This window comes from Conger conger, chromosome 6 (genome assembly GCF_963514075.1).
Source record: "Conger conger chromosome 6, fConCon1.1, whole genome shotgun sequence".
NCBI classification, from domain to species: Eukaryota; Metazoa; Chordata; class Actinopteri; order Anguilliformes; family Congridae; genus Conger; species Conger conger.
This window is the reverse complement of record NC_083765.1, coordinates 35,769,446-35,788,063: the sequence shown is the minus strand read 5'-3', so window position 1 is coordinate 35,788,063 and position 18,618 is coordinate 35,769,446. Positions and strand designations below refer to the sequence as shown.

At 42.9% G+C, this 18,618-nt stretch overlaps 2 protein-coding genes, 1 long non-coding RNA gene and 1 pseudogene across 3 annotated transcripts; 1 reads left to right on the top strand and 3 right to left on the bottom strand.

Moving 5' to 3' along the window:
* Positions 1–144: 144 nt before the first annotated feature.
* On the bottom strand, positions 145–3,340 carry LOC133131223 (stimulated by retinoic acid gene 6 protein-like). Its single transcript, XM_061246477.1, has 4 exons — positions 3,251–3,340; positions 2,913–3,079; positions 1,275–1,418; positions 145–594 (listed from the first exon to the last, which is right to left on the bottom strand). Exons 1-4 carry the CDS (start codon positions 3,337–3,339, stop codon positions 455–457), a joined length of 540 nt encoding a protein of 179 aa, XP_061102461.1. The 5' UTR covers position 3,340; the 3' UTR covers positions 145–454.
* Positions 3,341–5,657: 2,317 nt separating this feature from the next.
* On the bottom strand, positions 5,658–6,052 carry LOC133130304 (uncharacterized). The gene is made up of 3 exons (XR_009708940.1): positions 5,974–6,052; positions 5,829–5,877; positions 5,658–5,700 (listed from the first exon to the last, which is right to left on the bottom strand). It is a non-coding gene; the product is annotated as an uncharacterized LOC133130304 (long non-coding RNA).
* A 1,202-nt stretch (positions 6,053–7,254) lies between these two features.
* LOC133131545 (stimulated by retinoic acid gene 6 protein-like) lies at positions 7,255–10,935 on the bottom strand. The gene is made up of 8 exons (XM_061246919.1): positions 10,876–10,935; positions 9,857–9,948; positions 9,377–9,519; positions 9,022–9,142; positions 8,618–8,688; positions 7,927–8,060; positions 7,752–7,825; positions 7,255–7,429 (listed from the first exon to the last, which is right to left on the bottom strand). Exons 1-8 carry the CDS (start codon positions 10,933–10,935, stop codon positions 7,255–7,257), a joined length of 870 nt encoding a protein of 289 aa, XP_061102903.1.
* Positions 10,936–16,803: 5,868 nt separating this feature from the next.
* Positions 16,804–18,618, top strand: part of LOC133131544 (conserved oligomeric Golgi complex subunit 4-like) — a 10,238-nt pseudogene continuing 8,423 nt past the window's right edge.

The window sequence follows — 18,618 nt, the reverse complement described above, 5'->3', positions numbered from 1 at the left end:
GATATCTTGCAGGCAGAAATTATACTGAAACTGCCATTGCCTCATGCACTCATTTACTAATTTACCAGTCCTAAAATGGCTGCTGATTGGAAACTACAAAATCCTGGGAGACACTGCAAGCCTGGACCCTGGACAAACACACACACAAAAACACACAGACACATACACAAGCCAGGCCTAGCTCCTTGAAATTGTAAAACAGCTGAAATGGGGTGCTCACACACAAAGCTGCTGACAGGAGTGGGGGGGGGCGCTGAACAAGAATATTGTGAGCTGCCTGTTCCTACACAAAAAGTCCAGGCACTCATCACTATCATGAAAGCATGAGGTTGGGCTAACATGATGCAGGGATAAGGGAATATGCCACCCAAAGCAGAAACACCAAAATGGTCAGGAAGGGGCTAGAAGATCTAAACGTTTCCAAGGCATGCAGGAGTAGGGTGCAGGAGGTTACTCAGGGCTCCAGCTGCATCATGGAGGCAGGCGGGGCAGTGGGTTTGACGGGCAGGTCGATCTCTGGCCTGCGGAGGACCACCAGGCCTGGGTTTCTGAGCAGGGTGTAGGCCAGCCACCACCTGCGTCTGGCTCCAGCCACTGGAGGAAGGAGAGTGAGCCACGGAAATGCACAGGCATTAATATCGTCTCAATCAGCCAATGGGCAACAGGTTCTAGTTACATGGAATGCACCAGAGCAAATCAAATGTGTTTCATGGAATTGGAAACAAATTGGAAGAGTAACCAACCATAAACCTCAAAAATGAAACTGACTTGTTTGTAACGTATCTCAGAATGGTAAATGGTAGGCATATATATAGCGCCTTTATCCAAAGCGCTGTACAATTGATGCTTCTCATTCACCCATTCATACACATACTCGCACACTGACGGCGATTGGCTGCCATGCAAGGCACCGACCAGCTCATCAGGAGCATTTGGGGGTTCGGTGTCTTGCTCAGGGACACTTCGACACAGGCTGGGCGGGGGATCGAACCGGCAACCCTCCAACTGCCAGACGACTGCTCTTATGCCTAAGCCATGTCGTAACTCAGCCATGTTGCCCAAATCGTTAACCATCTGTGCTAAAACGATTTGATGAGATTCAGTTCCTGTCAAACTCTTTTATCGGGCCTGCAGTCGACAAGCACTTCCTGTATACCTGAGGTTTGACAACGACTTTGATAATTCCCTGAGGGTTGATTCTTTACAGATTTAAGGATGGTTTACATCGCTGTTTGAGAAACAGCCTTTGTGGTGTATTGGATGAGCTGGCCCACCTGCTCTGGCAGTTGTGTGCAATGTGGTGTTGACGTCAGGGTCAGCCCGGCGGCTGGACTGCAGCAGGAGATGACAGAAGGTCAGAGCGGTTGGGTTGGTGTGAGCGGAGTCCACCAACAGCATCGATACCCAGGTCAAATACCCTGTAATGACAGTAGACCACTCATAGGGGGCATGCCTGCACAAAAAGGCAGACAGGCATAGTAAATATTTAATACAGCATCCCTAACTCAAATTTTGGAAGCCAGTGTCTTTTATTGTCTTTCAGCACTCTTACTTTACTTAAGTCAATGCACTTAAGTTAATACTTAGAACGCCTAAATAACTAATATGCAGACTCTGTGGACTGCTTTAAAGGTACAAAAGGTAATTTCGGACTCCTAACCGTCACGAGAGAAATTGCAGCAACAAACAACCTCAAACCACAACACTATTCCCACAGTCTTTGAATATGACGCGTATATAAATCGTTATTACAGTTGAGTGTTCTCGTGCAATGTTTTGGAAAGCTGACAGTGACAAACGCAACGGAGCCAGCCGCTTATTCGTAGTGTTCTGAATGTTCGCCGAGCAGGTGACTATATGAAATCTTGACTTTGGTGTGCTACACAACACTATTTATATTTTGTCTTTTTTAAAGTTTTCACTAACCAACTATATTATGATCAAGCAAGTTACTTGCCTATGTAACTAACTGGCTATATACTGGATATGAGTCTACAACAAACGATGCAACTAACTTAGGCTACAAGATTTTGCGAAACACGGATGATTGAACCCGTAAAGAGAAATTGCACTCCACACAAGCGATCACTGAAACTCTGTATACTATCGCTTATCTAGTTAGAAAACAATACCAGTTCGCGATCAGTAATAACAAGCAAATTATCTATTACTAGTTAGCTTCCCGAATTTACAAATATTCACCTGAGGCACAACGCTTGTGGAATATGCATCGCTAATATGATCGTATTGCCTAGCTTAGCGATATTTATCGTAAGTGGATACTTGTAAATTTGTCTAGCTAACTATAACTAATTTGCTTGTTGCTACCGATAGCGAACTGGTATTGTTTTATAACTAGATATGTAGTCTTCGTTTGGATAATAAGATATATGAGCGCCGATTGCATGTGGCAGTTAGAACCAATTTTCAACCAATGAGCTTGAATTGCTGTACAGCTGTACAATGTTTTGATACAGAGTGACGGCCCGACAAATGTACACTTTGAAACCGAAGTTAAGGACTATAAACACAGGCGGGGGTGAGTCAACAATAGGACGGGATTGTGTGACAATGTTTTCACACAAAAATGTTACCTAGTGTACCTTCAATGACAATTTTGGCAAGGCATAGTAACCTGTAATTACACAATACTGAAAGGATGTACTCGCACAAACACAGCTGGGGGAACTGAACTACAGGGTGTCATCTCTTATATTTTACAGTGAATTCATTCACATTTGCCTCAAGTCCCCCTCAAAATATTTCACACTTGAACTTACAATTTTGGTCACTTACTTGGGTTTCCTTAAAATATCGTTACATTGCACAAATAGTAGAGTGGCTCATTCATGACTGGGGATTTTTTTTGCCAGTTCTGTTCTTATTGTGACAGAGAAGGAGGGCTACCTTACCAGTGTCCAGCGAGCCCATCGGTTTGGATGGGTTGGTGGACCAGTCAATCCGAGCCAAGTTCAGACAGCCCAGGATGATTTTGATCAGCAACTGGGCGATAAACTCATACACAGCCTTAATCATGAAGAAGAACATGGTGAAGTAAGAAGCATTCTCCAGGGCCCGGCTGCAGAACAGAAAAGAAGAGCATGGACAAGAAAGGGGTAGAGAAAAAGGGAGAAGAGAGAAGTAAAAGGGAAACAAATGAGAGAAAATTTAGACGTTTCTTGTCTGCCTCTGCCTGATAAAATTGTGAGTGTGTGCGGCACCAGATTGACATTGGCTTGGAGACACGTACATGTTATTTAAGGCGAGGGGTCTCTCAGCGGCCGGTTTGTCCTGGAGGAAGAAATGACGCACTGCAAGCCTCCTCAAGAGGTAGACCATGATGAGGATCAGGGAAAGCACCACCCTGAAGACATGAACAACAGATCAGGAGAAGCACCACTCTGAAGACATGAGCAACAGATCAGGAGAAGCACCATTGTGAAGACATGAACAACATTGGGAGTAATTAAAAAATAAACTCTCCCTCAAAAAGAAGAATGAAAGACATCTGACATCACATTAAACTAGAGATCAGAGACAGGTACATTTCGTCCCAGTTTGGAGAAACCACATGTTACCAGTGACTGACACCATAGTGTATGTATGACAAAAAAAAGAGAATCCTAGATCTTTCCCATGACACGCTATGCAAACAGGGGCAGAAAGTGGCAAATTCAGGTCTCTCACTCACTCTGTACAGGATCTGTGCTTGTTTTCAGATGTCAATTATTGGCAGTACAGTGACTGGTATCTCTGGTATCTAACCCAAAACTGCGTTCTTATTGGACCACTACATATGCAGGTTTTGGATCAGACTTGGTTTGGGAAATTAACAACAACTTCTCAGCGAGCACTTCACTTCTTGGGGGGAATGGTTCGTTTGAAGTAAGTCTTTTTCACTTCTCCCTCATAGATTTTTATTGTAGATTACATTCAATGTATCGTACAAGAATAAATACATCTCTGTTAACTGTTATAAGGCTGAGAACAAAAACAATTAATTAAACTTCTTCAACTGAGACAATGGCTCTTAATCCATTAAAACAGTCAGTGTTTAAAAAAAGAATACATTTGTTAACAAAATTATCTAAACTGATAAAGATGTTAACTTGAGTAAATGTCCTTTAGGAAAGCTTTTCTGATTTAATGAGTAAATTGTTTTCTTCTGAAGATCATCCTGTAACTGCAATATTCCTGTAATATCCTTTGGTATGCTGTTGGGTATGAAAAAGTGCCTGTACAGTACAAACTCATAAGATTGTACCCCTAGCCACCAATAGAAATTGAATTTGTTTTGCTTGTAACAGGTAGTACTTAGTAGTACCCAAATATAACATTGTACTATCTGGGTACATTTGGCAATTTCTTTCCCAAAATAATAAAAATGTACGTAATGTTTTTCTTCAAGTTTAGACAAATCGGCTAGCAGTGAACATCTCTGATATTAGCTTGGTAAGCTATGAAATGGAAATGCATGCTTGCTCTGGAAGCACAAGAACTACTTTGTCAGTCTAAAGCAGGGGTCAGCAACCCAGGTCCTTGAGAGCCACAGGGTGTGCTGGCTTTCGTTGTTACTTGCCATTAATTGATCAATGAAAGCCGTTGATTACACAGTTAACTCACCTCACCTGGTTTCTTGGGTCTGAATCGGTTGCTTATTTTAAGGTGGAGACGAAAGCCAGCACACCCTGCGGCTCTCCGGGACCAGGGTTGCCGACCCCTGGTCTAAAGTATGCTGCTGCATATGTAACAGGTGAGAATTTGCCTGAGTCCAAGGTGGGATTTGAACCCCGGCCTCTCACTTGTCCAAATATTTGTTGAACGAACGCGTTACCAGTCAGCTAAAGACGAACTCGCCTCTAGCCAAGGGCAACAACGTTCTTTTGAATTTGAGGGTTACGTCATCGGGGAGTGTTGTCGCGATAACCTGCTACCAGCCTTCGCTTTCACTGCACCATCCGTGCTTACTAGCGAACTAGCTGAGCTAACCATGCTACACATAGCTATGCGAAAACATTAGCACAGCATGGCTACTTGGAATGGATCCTGACCATGGACATCCCATTACTATGACCGGCCTCTACAGTGTGCACCATTATTGTGCAAGATATTAAAGCACGGCTGTCAGTTTCAGTGCAAGAGGATAACAGTGTCTGCTGGTTTTTCATTCCTTCCTTAGCTCCAAGGCCTAAACTGACCGCTCATGGAAAGGAAACCACTAACACCTGCACAAATTGCAATCTTCCAGCAATTTAGTTTGGCACCCCTGTATTACTGCAAGCTCCCTTCACTACAAGGAGAATTCTACAGCTACAGGAAGGCCACAAAAACCATTAAAAGCAACAAAAAACAAGTCTCTTGCAACTTTTGCGGACACATTTTATATTGTTATTTTATTAGCAGTACATCTCTTATTTAATCATCTGAGAGCTGCACACCACACTGTAGAAGATATACTTGGAAATAACGCAACACCACCTACTTGGACGGAAAGCAAACGGAATGGATGGCTGAATGCAATGGTCATGGGTTTTATATATGATTTGAGCAAATTAAAAGAAGGGAAGTAAACTTACGAGTGACTTGCAATCACTTCCAAGATTAGCATCTTTGGAATGGCAATACTGGAATAAACAATGCGAGCAATACCAAAGAATAAGCCACCAATAACACAGAAAAATGTGTACATGGTCACCATGCCTGTGGAACAAAAGAAAAAGAACAACTATGAAACAACAACAGCAATGATATCCCACGCTGGAATGAGGGGGGTTGTTTTTGAGTGTGGCTTGTTGTAATTGGTGTTGAAACCTTTGGGCTCTACCCACCCAAACAGAGGAAGGTCACTTGCAAACCAATGTAGGTCATGCTCCTTGTCTGGAGACGATAGAAAAAGAAAGAAAAGCTGTACATTTATTATTATCGGTACACAAATATATATACGGGAACGGTATGTGTTGTGTGTTCTCTCACCACAGAAACATCTGTGGCTGGGAGTTTTCGAGTCAGGTCTTTCCAGTCTCCTTTGTACATTCTCCTCATCTGGACTCTGGTAGGAGTGCAGAGCAACTGTGAGAGCTTGTGTATACACGTTTGTGAGGTCATATGCACGCGATCACAGTGGTGAGAGGGAGAAGTTTAATATTTGTCTGAGAGCGAATGAGAATTGTGAATGAGTGCATGTGCTTGTGGGCGTGAGAGTGAGCTTGTGTGAAAACGAGTGGGTGTCAATACATGGGAGTGTGTGTGTGTGGTGTGAACGTGACAGTGTAAGACTGTTTCCGTACAGTATATGTGTGTCCACGTGTACAGCTTACCTGTACTGCACCATAATTTCACAAATGTGATTGATGGTTGCCAAGATAGTGATAGTGAGGATTATCCCATCTACCCATTGAAAGACCTCAGGGGGAATAGCTAAAAAAAACAGGGATTCACTGAACATGAATTACATTACATTATTGCCATTTTGCAGATGCTCTTATCCAGAGTGACATATAGTTGATTAGACTAAGCAGGGGATAATCCTCCCCAGGAGCAATGCAGGGTTAAGGGCCTTGCTCAAGTGCCCAACGGCTGTGCAGATCTTATTGTGGTTACACCGGGGATGGAACCTCCGACCCTGCGTATCCCAGGCATATACCTTAACCACTATGCTACAGGCCGCCCTATAAGTGAATGATTGATCACTGCAAATTCCATTGAAAGCCAGATTATGCCACTGACAACAGACAGATAACTGATCCACACAGACAGCAGAAGTGCCTTCTGCCCAAATGTTCTGACAAAATGGTGGAAAAGAAAGCAAAACCATGATCACACTGGCTGCGTTGACCAAGTTGGTTTTCTAAAAACACTCACCTGGATCAGGAAAAGGAACAGGAAGAGGAGCTATCGCAGAGAGAACGCTTATTATAAATGCAATCTGCAAGAAAAGATAAGATAAGATTCCATGCATTTCAGATGAGATGACTCATTCAAATGAGAAAAATCAATCAGGAAAAAGCCCCAATCCGCAATTCAGGAGAGCACAGACCAACACGTTCTCTCGAAATGTGTTGTCATGATGCTGCTGTCCCCTGACTGACCAGCCAGGGGGCACTAGTGAGCAAGGAAGCACAGTCATCCCAGCCAGGTGAATCCTCACTTCTCTGGGTGATGCCATAGTATCGTTGCCAGCCACAGTAGTCAGTGGCCCGCATCAGATTTGATAACAACTTGATATTTTTCCATATAGGTATGTATAGGGCCCACTCAGAGGCATACAAGTATGCAGCTGAAGTATGTGGAGTACAGGTTCATGTCCACAATCTCACTCACCCTGTAGACCCCGATCAGGGCCATCGCCACCATAATGAGCATTCGGGCTGGGAAGCGGAAACAAGCGTCCCAGGTGTAGAGACGTCGCTGAAACCAGTTCTTCTGCCCACTGCGGGTAGGGGGCGACCAAGAGGCACAGTTCAAATGAGGAGAAGGAAAAGCCCAAAAATGAAGTTATTGTCTCTCTGTAATGCATTATTCAGTAGCCTGGTATATGTGTTTAAAGCTCTTTGTTACAAGCCTAGTGAAAGGAAGGAATGGAGATCAATTCATCAGCAGTGATGAATCCTGAAGTGATGAACAACAAACATAATTTTGCACGCACATACGTGCATGCGCACACACACACACAACACACACACACACACACACACACATACACACATACACATACACACAGTCCATCTCATTGCCACATGTCGAGAACTTACAGAGGTTCTGGAGTTCTGGTTTGCAGCAGGCGTTTCATATAGGCAATATTGTGTGCAAGAGCCATGGGCACACCCTGCAATGTGGAAAGAGACACGACCGTTATTCTCTGACCAAGATAAAACCAATACACCAAGAAAAAAAAACAATGGGGCGGGGCAGGGTGGGGCAGGGTACCTCGTCCTGGGGCTGTGTGCTGCGCCCGAGGAGCGATGGTTTGAAGAAGACGAGGAGGAAGCGCAGGACAAGTAAGGCAGTGCACAGCAGAGACGGGAGGACGTGGTACCACCTGCTTCTGAACTCCAAAATGTCTGAGGGCGGCCAGGAGAGAGAAAAAGAGCTCAGTGCACACACGGCATTTTCTTACAGGAGACCTGCATCCATAACTTGTCTGCTGACTGTAGTCTGGCGGGGTCCTTACTAAATATTTAGGCACGATAGTGATCTTGAAAGTTGGATCAAAAAATGTGATGGCGTTAAAAAATGTAATACGATTACTCAATCTAGGTAAATTCCTCAACAAATGGCAAACCTGTTTCATAAATATACAGTACACGAGGCAGCTGCGACCAATTAGTTATGGACTTATTGGCTATGTGTGTATGAATGGGTGAATGAGAAGCATCAATTGTACAGCGCTTTGGATAAAGGCGCTATATAAATGCCAACCATTTACAGTTTTCACTTACCATTTACATGTGAATAAAGGCACATAAATGACAATGTCAGTAATTTATTATGGCCCAAGCACCTTAGGGTGCGAAGGACCCTACTGAAATTGTCATTGTAATTGTCTTTTGTTTTTGTATTTTTTGGGGAGGGGGTTCATAGGAATTTGACATGCTCTGCTAAGACCAGCTCTAAAGACCTTGATATGTCCTTGAGGGAAACATTGTCTGCTCAGGGCCAGAAGCAGTCATCACCGCCTGGTAGATAAACCTGTGAATTAATGTAGGCTGTTAGCTGTTAGCTGTTAGCACTTTCATGAGCTTCACAGTGTATGTGATGATAACTGGAGGGGCCAATAGTAACTGTGTATACCCTTACAGAAACAGAATCTACTGCAATATATTGTAAATAATGAGATAATATAAATATGTATTTTACACTAGTACATTATATTACAGGAAGACAGTATATTATTATATCCGGAAATGGCAATAATTAGCATATTTGCCAATCAATTACTGCAATATACTGATGCTCTTTTAACTTGAGTATATTTTCACACAGTATATATTCTGATTGCATGAGGGTAGGTGTAGTGTTCACCAGGCCAGGGTGTAGACAAAGCCAAGCAGGTTTCCAAGGGTTACATTCTCATGAGTGAGGCAGACGAAGATGGGGTAGTGCACCAGTGACACTTCCAGGGCAGAGAGAACTTGTATGAAACCTGAGACACAAATATATAGAGAGGGGAAGAGAGAATTACCCATATTCGTACAGTTTAGCACAAATATGCAGAACTGGCACGCCACTAAATGTTATTGTGATTTCTGTGATACTGCAATTACGAATTAGCATTTGCATTAACTCATCAGAGGTGTAAGAAATTGGTCCTGACAACATACATTACTTCATCAGCATTTCGGTGACAAAATATTGTGTAGACAGATGTTGGTCATACCGACGATCCACAGGGAATGCTTGTAATAAAGGCAGGGGACCACCTCGGGGCCAATCATCCTCTCCAAGAACACGCTAAAGAGGGCCCCGAAGGCCACGGCAAAGCTCCATCGATCGCCGTGGGTGCAGAGGAGCTGGAGAGGCCTACACGCCAATATATTTTAAAATATATGTAAACAAGCAAGGGGCACACAATCTACTCAGGCATATGGACATTTCACTGAAGCAATTTAGTTGCAATTAATAATTAACTTAACTTTTACTAGAATTCTCTGAATTCCAAGGTTATCTTGCTCAAGGGTATAACAGCAGTGCAACACATGACACAATATACAATAACAATATTATTATTAATGAAGATTTTTTTCTCACACTAAAAGCACTTTATGAGAACAAAAGCAACAGAACAAATAAATATGCCAAAACATGGCGCACAGACATAAAGACAAATCAGTAAAATGAAGTGGACAAGTTGACTCACAGTGGAAGGCTGAATGTTTGATTGTGAGGAGCTCTGCGGCCAAGGGAATTCTTTCTCATTCTTGAGAAGGCAGAGAAGAAAGAAAACGCCACCTACCATCAAAGGCATTACTTCAGTTCAGACACTGAGCTTGGAAAATATTCCACTTATATCTCTGGAAGCCATATGAGCAGAAATCACACAATGCCTCTCATCTTCTCATATTTTAACACTTTTTTATTCCTTGTAATTACTTTTTATTTATTTGTCCTCTAGTATTTTTATTGTCATTTCCATCGCTCACCAGAATTGCCTTTTTTTTTTTTTAGCAAACTTGCATAGTCCACTTAACTGAAGTAGCCTGCTCGTTTTTAATCATGTGGAATGCTGGAATGCCTCTATGACTTTTTCACACCGACACTTGCAGGGAGTCAGGAGAGTGGAGATAAAGGGGGTTGATTCTGCTGCTGCTGAGTCTTGGATTCTGCCTTACAGCTGCTCTGGCAATTTTAACATTGTTCCATCAATGATTTCAGGAAGATTCATCTGCCTTCAGGTCTTTGGAAAATGTGTGGGACTGTTTTGGGAGACACACTGGAGTTTGGCACTTTCTTTCATCGTTTTATTTTGTGATTGTTTTTGTTTGAGTCACGTCTGTGCCCTTTTGTCATCTGTGTTTCTCTGGTATCCGTCCTCAGCGTTTTCGCCTCCCATTACCCTCTGTGCCATCCATAGTCTGTATGTCTCCCCATTAATTCCAATTCATTTTTTCACTTTAGCTAACCAACTATATTGTGAGCAAGCAAGTTATTTGGCTACGTAACTAGCTGGCTATATAACTAAGATATGATAGTCTACCACAAACAATGCAACTTCACTTCCCCAACAAGGTGTTTGCACAGAATAAACCCAGAGATGTTACTCAGATAGTGTATACACAGGGCGTACTAGAGCGACATTAAAAACCATCCCAAACAAGGTTATTTTGAATGGCATGCTGTTTTATACACCCACCATGCTTAAAAAAATCACAGACTTACTGCAGGTATCAGCCAGTAGTGCAGCCCATTGTAACTGCTGCAAAAGCTCATTTCAGCCATTCCTGTAAGCAAAGAAAACCTGTGTTACCATGACAATGTATACCTCTAGATATAAATGTTCTACCCACATCCTTGAATCCTCATCTTCAATGAAAAAAAGGCTATTTGTCACACTATTCCAACAAGTGGCATCGCATTGTAAAACCCCACGCTAACCCAACGACGGAATTTAGCGAGGGCTGAAGGTATCAGCGTGCTCGTCCTTCTGGTGTTGCTGAAAGAATACTAATAGGGTTAAAAATTAGTGGCCCCTATGCAGACAGTCTAGATCAGCCAATAAACAAACCACAATACCAAGGCAGTAGTACCACTCTGCCTTCCGCTCTTTACTGGTCCGGGCTGACCCAGAATCTCCACAATAGGGCCAATAGATTCACCTTCGTTTATCTGACTCCATTTTAGAATAATCATTTAGATTAGTTATCCACATTTAGTGGATGTCTTATTTATAATTTTGACTTGATCGCTATAGGAATCCTGTACTGAGAAGAACTCGCTGAACAATCCTCTGCTGGTACCATCGCATGTCACATCGCGCGTTATGTGCACGTCTCACGAACTGACTAGCTATCTGTAGTCATTACAGAGGTCGCAGGAATAGCTACTCTCGGGTATATCTGTTTACAGCCTAGGGACCCAAGCAGACCAACATAGCTATGGCTGTGCTCGACATGAATGAACTACCATGCGGAGGCGAGGGATTTACCAACATAGGTCTACGGGTGCTATACGCCGTGATACAGTAAGTGGAAATAATCATCCTCCCTAGACCAGTTCGAGGGGGTAAACCACACATTCCCTGTGTAACATTAAGTGTCAGTAAGGAAAACCAAACAGATCAAGTTTTAACAATTTTATTTTACCAGGCAGGTTACATACACGTAATTACATACTAGTTCCAAATCAAAAAACGTTATTACGGAGTCTTAAAAGTCATACCTGGTAATAAAAGCTACATACGGGAGTCTGGCTACAGACACCCTGTACGTAGAAATTACGTGCACTGTGTGCACGGGAGGCTGATTGCATTCTCCCAGATTGCTTAGTTCACTGTCCTTAAATCCAAAATCTGGCCTTTGATGTTAACCCTAAAAATGGGTCACCCATCTGTAATTTGGAGCCACGCCTCCCCAGGAAACGCAGGGGGGTTGAGGCACATGGCTTTCACTGGGGCAGAGCTCCACACAGTTTCTCCTGGTTGGTTATGATGTCCAGGGTTTGCTGTTGCAGAAATGAAACCATTGCACCAGTCGCACTGAAACAATCAGAATAATACCAAACATGAATATTATCTAAACTGACTTTGTCATGAAACATCCAGTGCTGTACACATCATTTAGTGACTGAGTAAAGAGGGAGAGAGCAATAAAGGGGGGTTCAGGAGAAGGTCAGGGCCTAACAGGCCGTGCCCTCTGAAACCTTCCCGTGCCATAAAGGATGTTGCCCCGTCGTAACGAGTTTCACGGCTGGAGGCCTGAGTCTTTCCCCACTGGCTCCTGCCCGTATGGGTGCGGAGATAGTGGGGGTTAATGGTGCATGCTCCTGACTTAAATTACTTTACAGCCACATTTTGCCACAATACCAGAGGAAGCCAGCAAGCTGACCAGCCCTGAGTGATAATGCCAGATATAATAATAATATATAATAATATAATAATTTCCGTCTTACAGCATGCAGCACTGCAATGCATGAGAACATGAGAACAGTTAGTCTTGTAGGAGACTCAATATTCTGTGTCCAAAGATGACCTGTATAATTTGCAGGGTGTATGTGGCTTCTGGCCACAGCATGTGTGAGAGCAAAGACTGTTGGCATACATAACTGCTTTTATTGGTGTTTGTCAATACGATGACCAGAGTTGTGCCAATGACAGTAAAAACTATTTTTAAGACATGCCAAACTATAGCCAAAGCCAAGCAGCTACTTAAACAAGACAACAAGAAACAAGAGAAATAAGACATTTTTTAAACACTTAAACTTGATGAGAGAGAGAAGACTTACTCTGATATGCGGACGGCTTCTTTCGCTGTGAGGATATGACTTTGGCACACAATCAAAGGAAACCCTGACTTCGAGCATGAAACGAAACTTCATGAAACTAAACCAACAGAGCGTTTCATCAGAAATTGAACTAGATCAGGACATGTGGGCACACGCACATGAGTACCCAAAAAAAGATAATACATTTGTGTTAGAAACAAATACTATGTATATGTATATTTAACCAGAGTTGACATACCCAAAGTAGAAAATTGAGTCCGGAAAACATAGTTAATAAACTACTGTAAATATATTGGTAATATAATAAACATAATACTGTGAACACAAACGTTGTGATGTTTGATCTAAAAAACAGCAGGAGCTCTTGACCATGTCTGCATGCTTTTATGCATTTAGTTGCTGCCTACCTAATAAAGTGCTCAGTGAGTGTATGGTACTTGTGCTACTATTGTACATTTGGCGCTGTACTCCGGCACATTGGATTTCAAATGAAACAATAAATATAAGATTAAACTGCAATCTTCAATTTGAGGATATTTACATCCATATTGGGTGATCCATGTAGAAAATACATCCATTTTCATACGTAGTCATACATACACCTGACTAATCAGAAACAGCTGAGAAGCCAACTGTTCAATTACTTTTGGCCCCCTGAAATGGGGGACCAAAAGTATAAAAAATTGATGTAATTCCTACATGGATCTCCCAATATGGATGTAAATACCACTGTTCAAATACTTATGGACTTCACTGTATATACAGTGGGCTCCAGAATTATTGGCACACTTAATACATTTGCACAAAAAGTGCTGTGAAGTAATAAAGAATAGTGACATAAGCTTTATTTTCCAACATGTGTGAAGTAGTGTGCCTTATTAATGATTCAATGGAATCCTTTTTTTTTCCACAATTATTGACCAATTACTTATGGCCTGCCTCACCTTCTTCTTTACCGTCTGTGGTGATAATATGCACTTGCTCTTCCAGGAAAGTTTGCAATGATTCCATATGTTTAAAAAATTTTTTTTGTTTGTTTCAGATTTTTCCAGTTTTCTTCCAATTTAGTAGCCAATTGTACCCTATCTATTCCAATTGTCCATGTCTTAGTGAGGGCAACTGCCTACACCCTGTCCCCCAGCGGCCTGGATGGATCAGGCAATCCTGAGAATGACACACCTTCTCTAAGCCACATCGTCCTGCCCGGGACTGTGATTCCAAGGCCTGTTATATGTGCCGATCTCACTAACCCCCCTTGCTGAGTCCTCCCCCCGCCCTCGGAGCGGCGAGCCAATTGTGCCGCTCCATGTGAGCCGGCCAAACTCAGCTTTGGCAGGAACCCTGGTCCTCAGTGTGCAACCGCAAGGAACTGATGCCTGCATCAAGGTCCGTTACTTTAGCCGTGCGCCACCCTGGCTCTCGACTTCATGTTTTATTTATTATTGCCCCTACAGTGCTCAGTGGCATGTTTAACTGTTTATGTTTTTGTGACCATTACCCCGACTTGTGACTTGATTACCATCTATGGCTACTGAATTGACAGTTCTTTGGCTTTTCCCATGCTGATGGTTGACAAAGGGATTTTGCAAGCTTGTTACCTAATTTTTCAAGTGAAACCGGAAGTGATGGAATGAAGTGATGCACTGTTAAAGCACAACAGGAACAACATGGGAGTGATGGCAATCCTGCAATTAAGATATTTTACCTTAATCACAAAATATAGGATAAGCTAAGGATATAGGTAAGGCAATGTTGCTGAAATGTGAGTGTAATTAAGGTGATGACAACTTAAATGCAGTGTACACTATGAAAGAGAAGAATTTGGGTTTGGAACCTGGATTTCTGAATGAGGCACTTCTATTCTGAGAGCATTTATCTCAGGCTTAATGACAATTAGGAACAGTTTGCAAACTGTAGGTTACTTTGTATTCTTCTTTGTATTATACAATACATAAAAAATCAATCATTTATAGATAAATGATAGGCTACAATGGAAAACAACACATTAGGGTCTCTTTTACAAAAAGAAAAAAGAAAAAAAATTATTTTTAAACACACATATACTGTGGCCTAGCCTAGTCATCCCAAGATACATATGAATGAATAATATACACTCAGTGAGCCCTTTATTATGTATTTATTACACTTATTTTTTAGATGTATTGGTCTTCTGCAGCTTAAGCCTATCCATTTAAGAGGTTTGATGTGTTGTGTGTTCAGAGATGCTCTCCTGCATACCAGTTTTGTAATGTGTGGTTATTTGCGTAACTGTCACCTTCCTGTCAGCTTTGACCAGTCTGGCCCTTCTCCACTGACCTCTCTCATTAACAAGGCGTTTTTGCCCTCAGAACTGCTGTTCAGGCATGGATGGTGCAGTGGGTACCACTGCCGCCTCACAGCAAGGAGGTCCTGGGTTCGAATTCCCATCCGCCGGGGCCTCTCTGTGCGGAGTTTGCATGTTCTCCCCGTGTCTGCGTCGGTTTCCTCCGGGTACTCCGGTTTCCTCCCACAGTCCAAAGACATGCAGGTTAGGCTGATTGGAGAGTCTAAATTGCCCATAGGTATGAGTGTGTGAGTGAATGGTGTGTGTGCCCTGCGATGGACTGGCGACCTGTCCAGGGTTTATTCCTGCCTTTCGCCCAATGTATGCTGGGATAGGCTCCAGCCCCCTGCGACCCTGTTCAGGATAAGCGGGTTAGGATAATGAATGAATGAATGAATGAACTGCTGTTCACTGGATGAATTCTCTGCAAGCTCTAGAGACTGTTGTTGGTGAAAATCACAGGGTATAAGCAGTTTCTGAGATACTCAAACCACCCTGTCAGGCAATAACAATCATGCCATGCTCAAAGACACTTACATCACATTTCTTCCCCATTCTGACATTTGGTCTGAAAAACAGCGGAACCGCTTGACCATGTCTGCATGCTTTTATGCCTTTAGTTGCTGCCACATGATTGGCTGATTAAATATTTGCATTAACAAGCTGGTATATAGGTTTACCTAATAAAGTGCTCAGTGATTAATACAGTTATTATTTAATTCACAGCTGAGAAGGAAGACGTCAGGGGTTGCCTGCAGTCGCCCTGTCGTATAAATAGCCCGTCTTTTTATCATCAGCATTTGAGAGGGGGTTGTGCCTTCCTGCAGATTATGGTGTCGCTCGGGGAAATGATGGAGAGCCTCCGTATTCCTCCGAAAATCTAAAGAAGGACAAGTGGTATGCGGAGCTCTCTTTTTTGGGGACTGCCATCGACTGTCGGACTCGGAGTCTGGGCAGGGACACGGCTTTCGAACAGAGGTAGGAACCGATCCGTCTCTGCTACTGAAGGGGCAAAGAAGATAGGGCTTAAGCGGGAAGCACAGGCGTAGAGAACTAAATAATATTCTGAACATATACCATAGCTTATATAAATATGACACATTGGGCTACATCTGATGATGCGTAGCAGTAGACCGGAGAATACATTCTTGCTGTCGTTGTGAATTTTAATGAATGTTCACCGGACTGTTGTCTCACATGCTCAGATTTCAGTAAAAAGGGAGGGGGAGATGGGGTAGAGAAACACGTTAGTCAAATCTCCGTGGGAAATTAATATCACATTTGTAAAATTGCGTAGCCTATCAGATTTCATATTTAATTAAATCCTGGTAATAGGAGGCTGGCTCTCATTTCCCGAAGACACTGCACGGATTAGAAGAGAAGAAAAGCTTTTCTGGAGTTGGGGAAGAACCGGTCATTGCAAGATAGCCTACATGAGGTAAGGAATATGGCTAGAATGAACTTAAATAGTTCAATTATGTTTTCATATCTTAGATGGAATTGTTAATAATACATACGTTTTATGATTGTATGGGATAGCTTGAATGGGTAGGTGAAAGCATGTTGACATGTGTTTTTGGCTAAGTGGTTTTCCGGAACATAGATCGTAGCCTATGTTTTGAATGCTCGCTTCCTTGGTATAATTGGTAATCTCATTTAATGGGGTATTCCAAATGACCATTGGTTATCGTTCCGCCTGTGGTTGCAGCGGTTTATTTATGCAGGGTATTATCATACCCTGTCGATCTATCCGCGTTGCTAAGAAACATCGAGGACAAGACTAGTATTGCCACAAAGGATCGAGAGTTGGAGAGGGGGTCTGCAGTTTAATCCAATTCAATAAGGGCAAGTCCATTTGAGGGATGGTGTGTAGGCTGATTCCCCTGATTTAACTGGTCTCTAACTTATTCAAACTGGTTAAACTGTGTACAAATATGTTTTTGCAGGATAAACTTCAGAAAGTTATTTGAGTTTTGGGTACACGTGACTAAATTAAATGAGTAATTTTAAGATAAGAAAGGTGGCCAACAAGAATCAAGCTCGCAGATGCATCTGATTAAGTGGTCTTGAAAGTTTTAATTAATTTACCCGGGTTTGTACATCTCATCAGGCAGTGCGGTGGACGCCAGCTTGGCTCTCCTGCAAGAGGCTGGACAGAAGCTGAAAGTGCTGGTGAAGGAGCGTCTGGATCAGGCCATTGCTGATGGAGACCTGGCCCAGGTGGAGAGGTTCTTCAAGATCTTCCCCCTTCTCGGCCTTCATGACCAGGGCTGGCCCGCTTTGCCCAGTACCTCTGCACCCAGGTACATCTGAAAATATTGGGGTTATTTTAGAGGTCACGTACTTGCTGGTTGTTCCAAATTTGAAGGAATATCATGGGTTTAATGTGACCAAGAAATCTGACCTAACCTGTCTATGGTCATCTCTAACCATGTAGTTTGTTTGTTTTTTTTCCAGTAAATGTTGGCACATATACTTCAAAAACTCTCTTCCTCTGCCTCACTCATTCTCAGTTGGCCAGTAAGGCAGAGGAGAACCTCGTCCTGGCAGTAGGTGGTGAGCTGGGCGAGCGTAGGGCAGCACTCATCTTCGCTGACACCTTGACACTACTGCTGGAGGGTGAGATATTGTGTGTGCGTGTGTGTGTGTGTGTTTGTGCGTGTGTGTCTGTGTGTGTCTGTGTGTGTCTGTGTGTGTGTGCATGCACGCAAGCATATGTTTCCAATCTTTTTCCGTGGGGGCTATTGTCCTGAATGAGGAAAAATGCATGTGTGTGTTTGTTTGTGTGTGTCAGGCATAGCGTGGATTGTGGAGACCCACCAGCCCATCGTGGAGACATACTACGGCCCTGGGCGTCTCTACACCCTGATCAAGCACCTGCAGGTGGAGTGTGACCAGCCGGCTGAGAAGGTGGTGGATAAATTCATGCATCAGAGAGACTACCAGAACAAGGTGTGTGTGTGTATCTGTCTCTGTGTGTGCTTTTTCTGTGTCTTGCTCAATTGATAATGAAGTCTAGACCCATATTAACAAAGTCCTCAGCAACCATTTGTCGACTGTGCTGTTTGAAAACGGTCTATGAAAACAAGAACCTGAAGACCAACACCAAAATAGCTGTATACAAAGCAGTCTGCATCCTCACCTTGCTGTACAGCTCAGAAACATGGACCCCCTACAGATGCTACATCAAGACACTTGAGACCTTTCATATCAGTTGCCTTCAGCAAGTTCTGGGGTTAACATGGGACGATCGCTTGCTTCAGTGAGATTCTGCTTCGGACTCAAACACCGATCATCGAAGCTATGCTGGCAAAACACCATCTCCGCTGGGTCGGTCAAATCGTTCATATGCCTCCCCA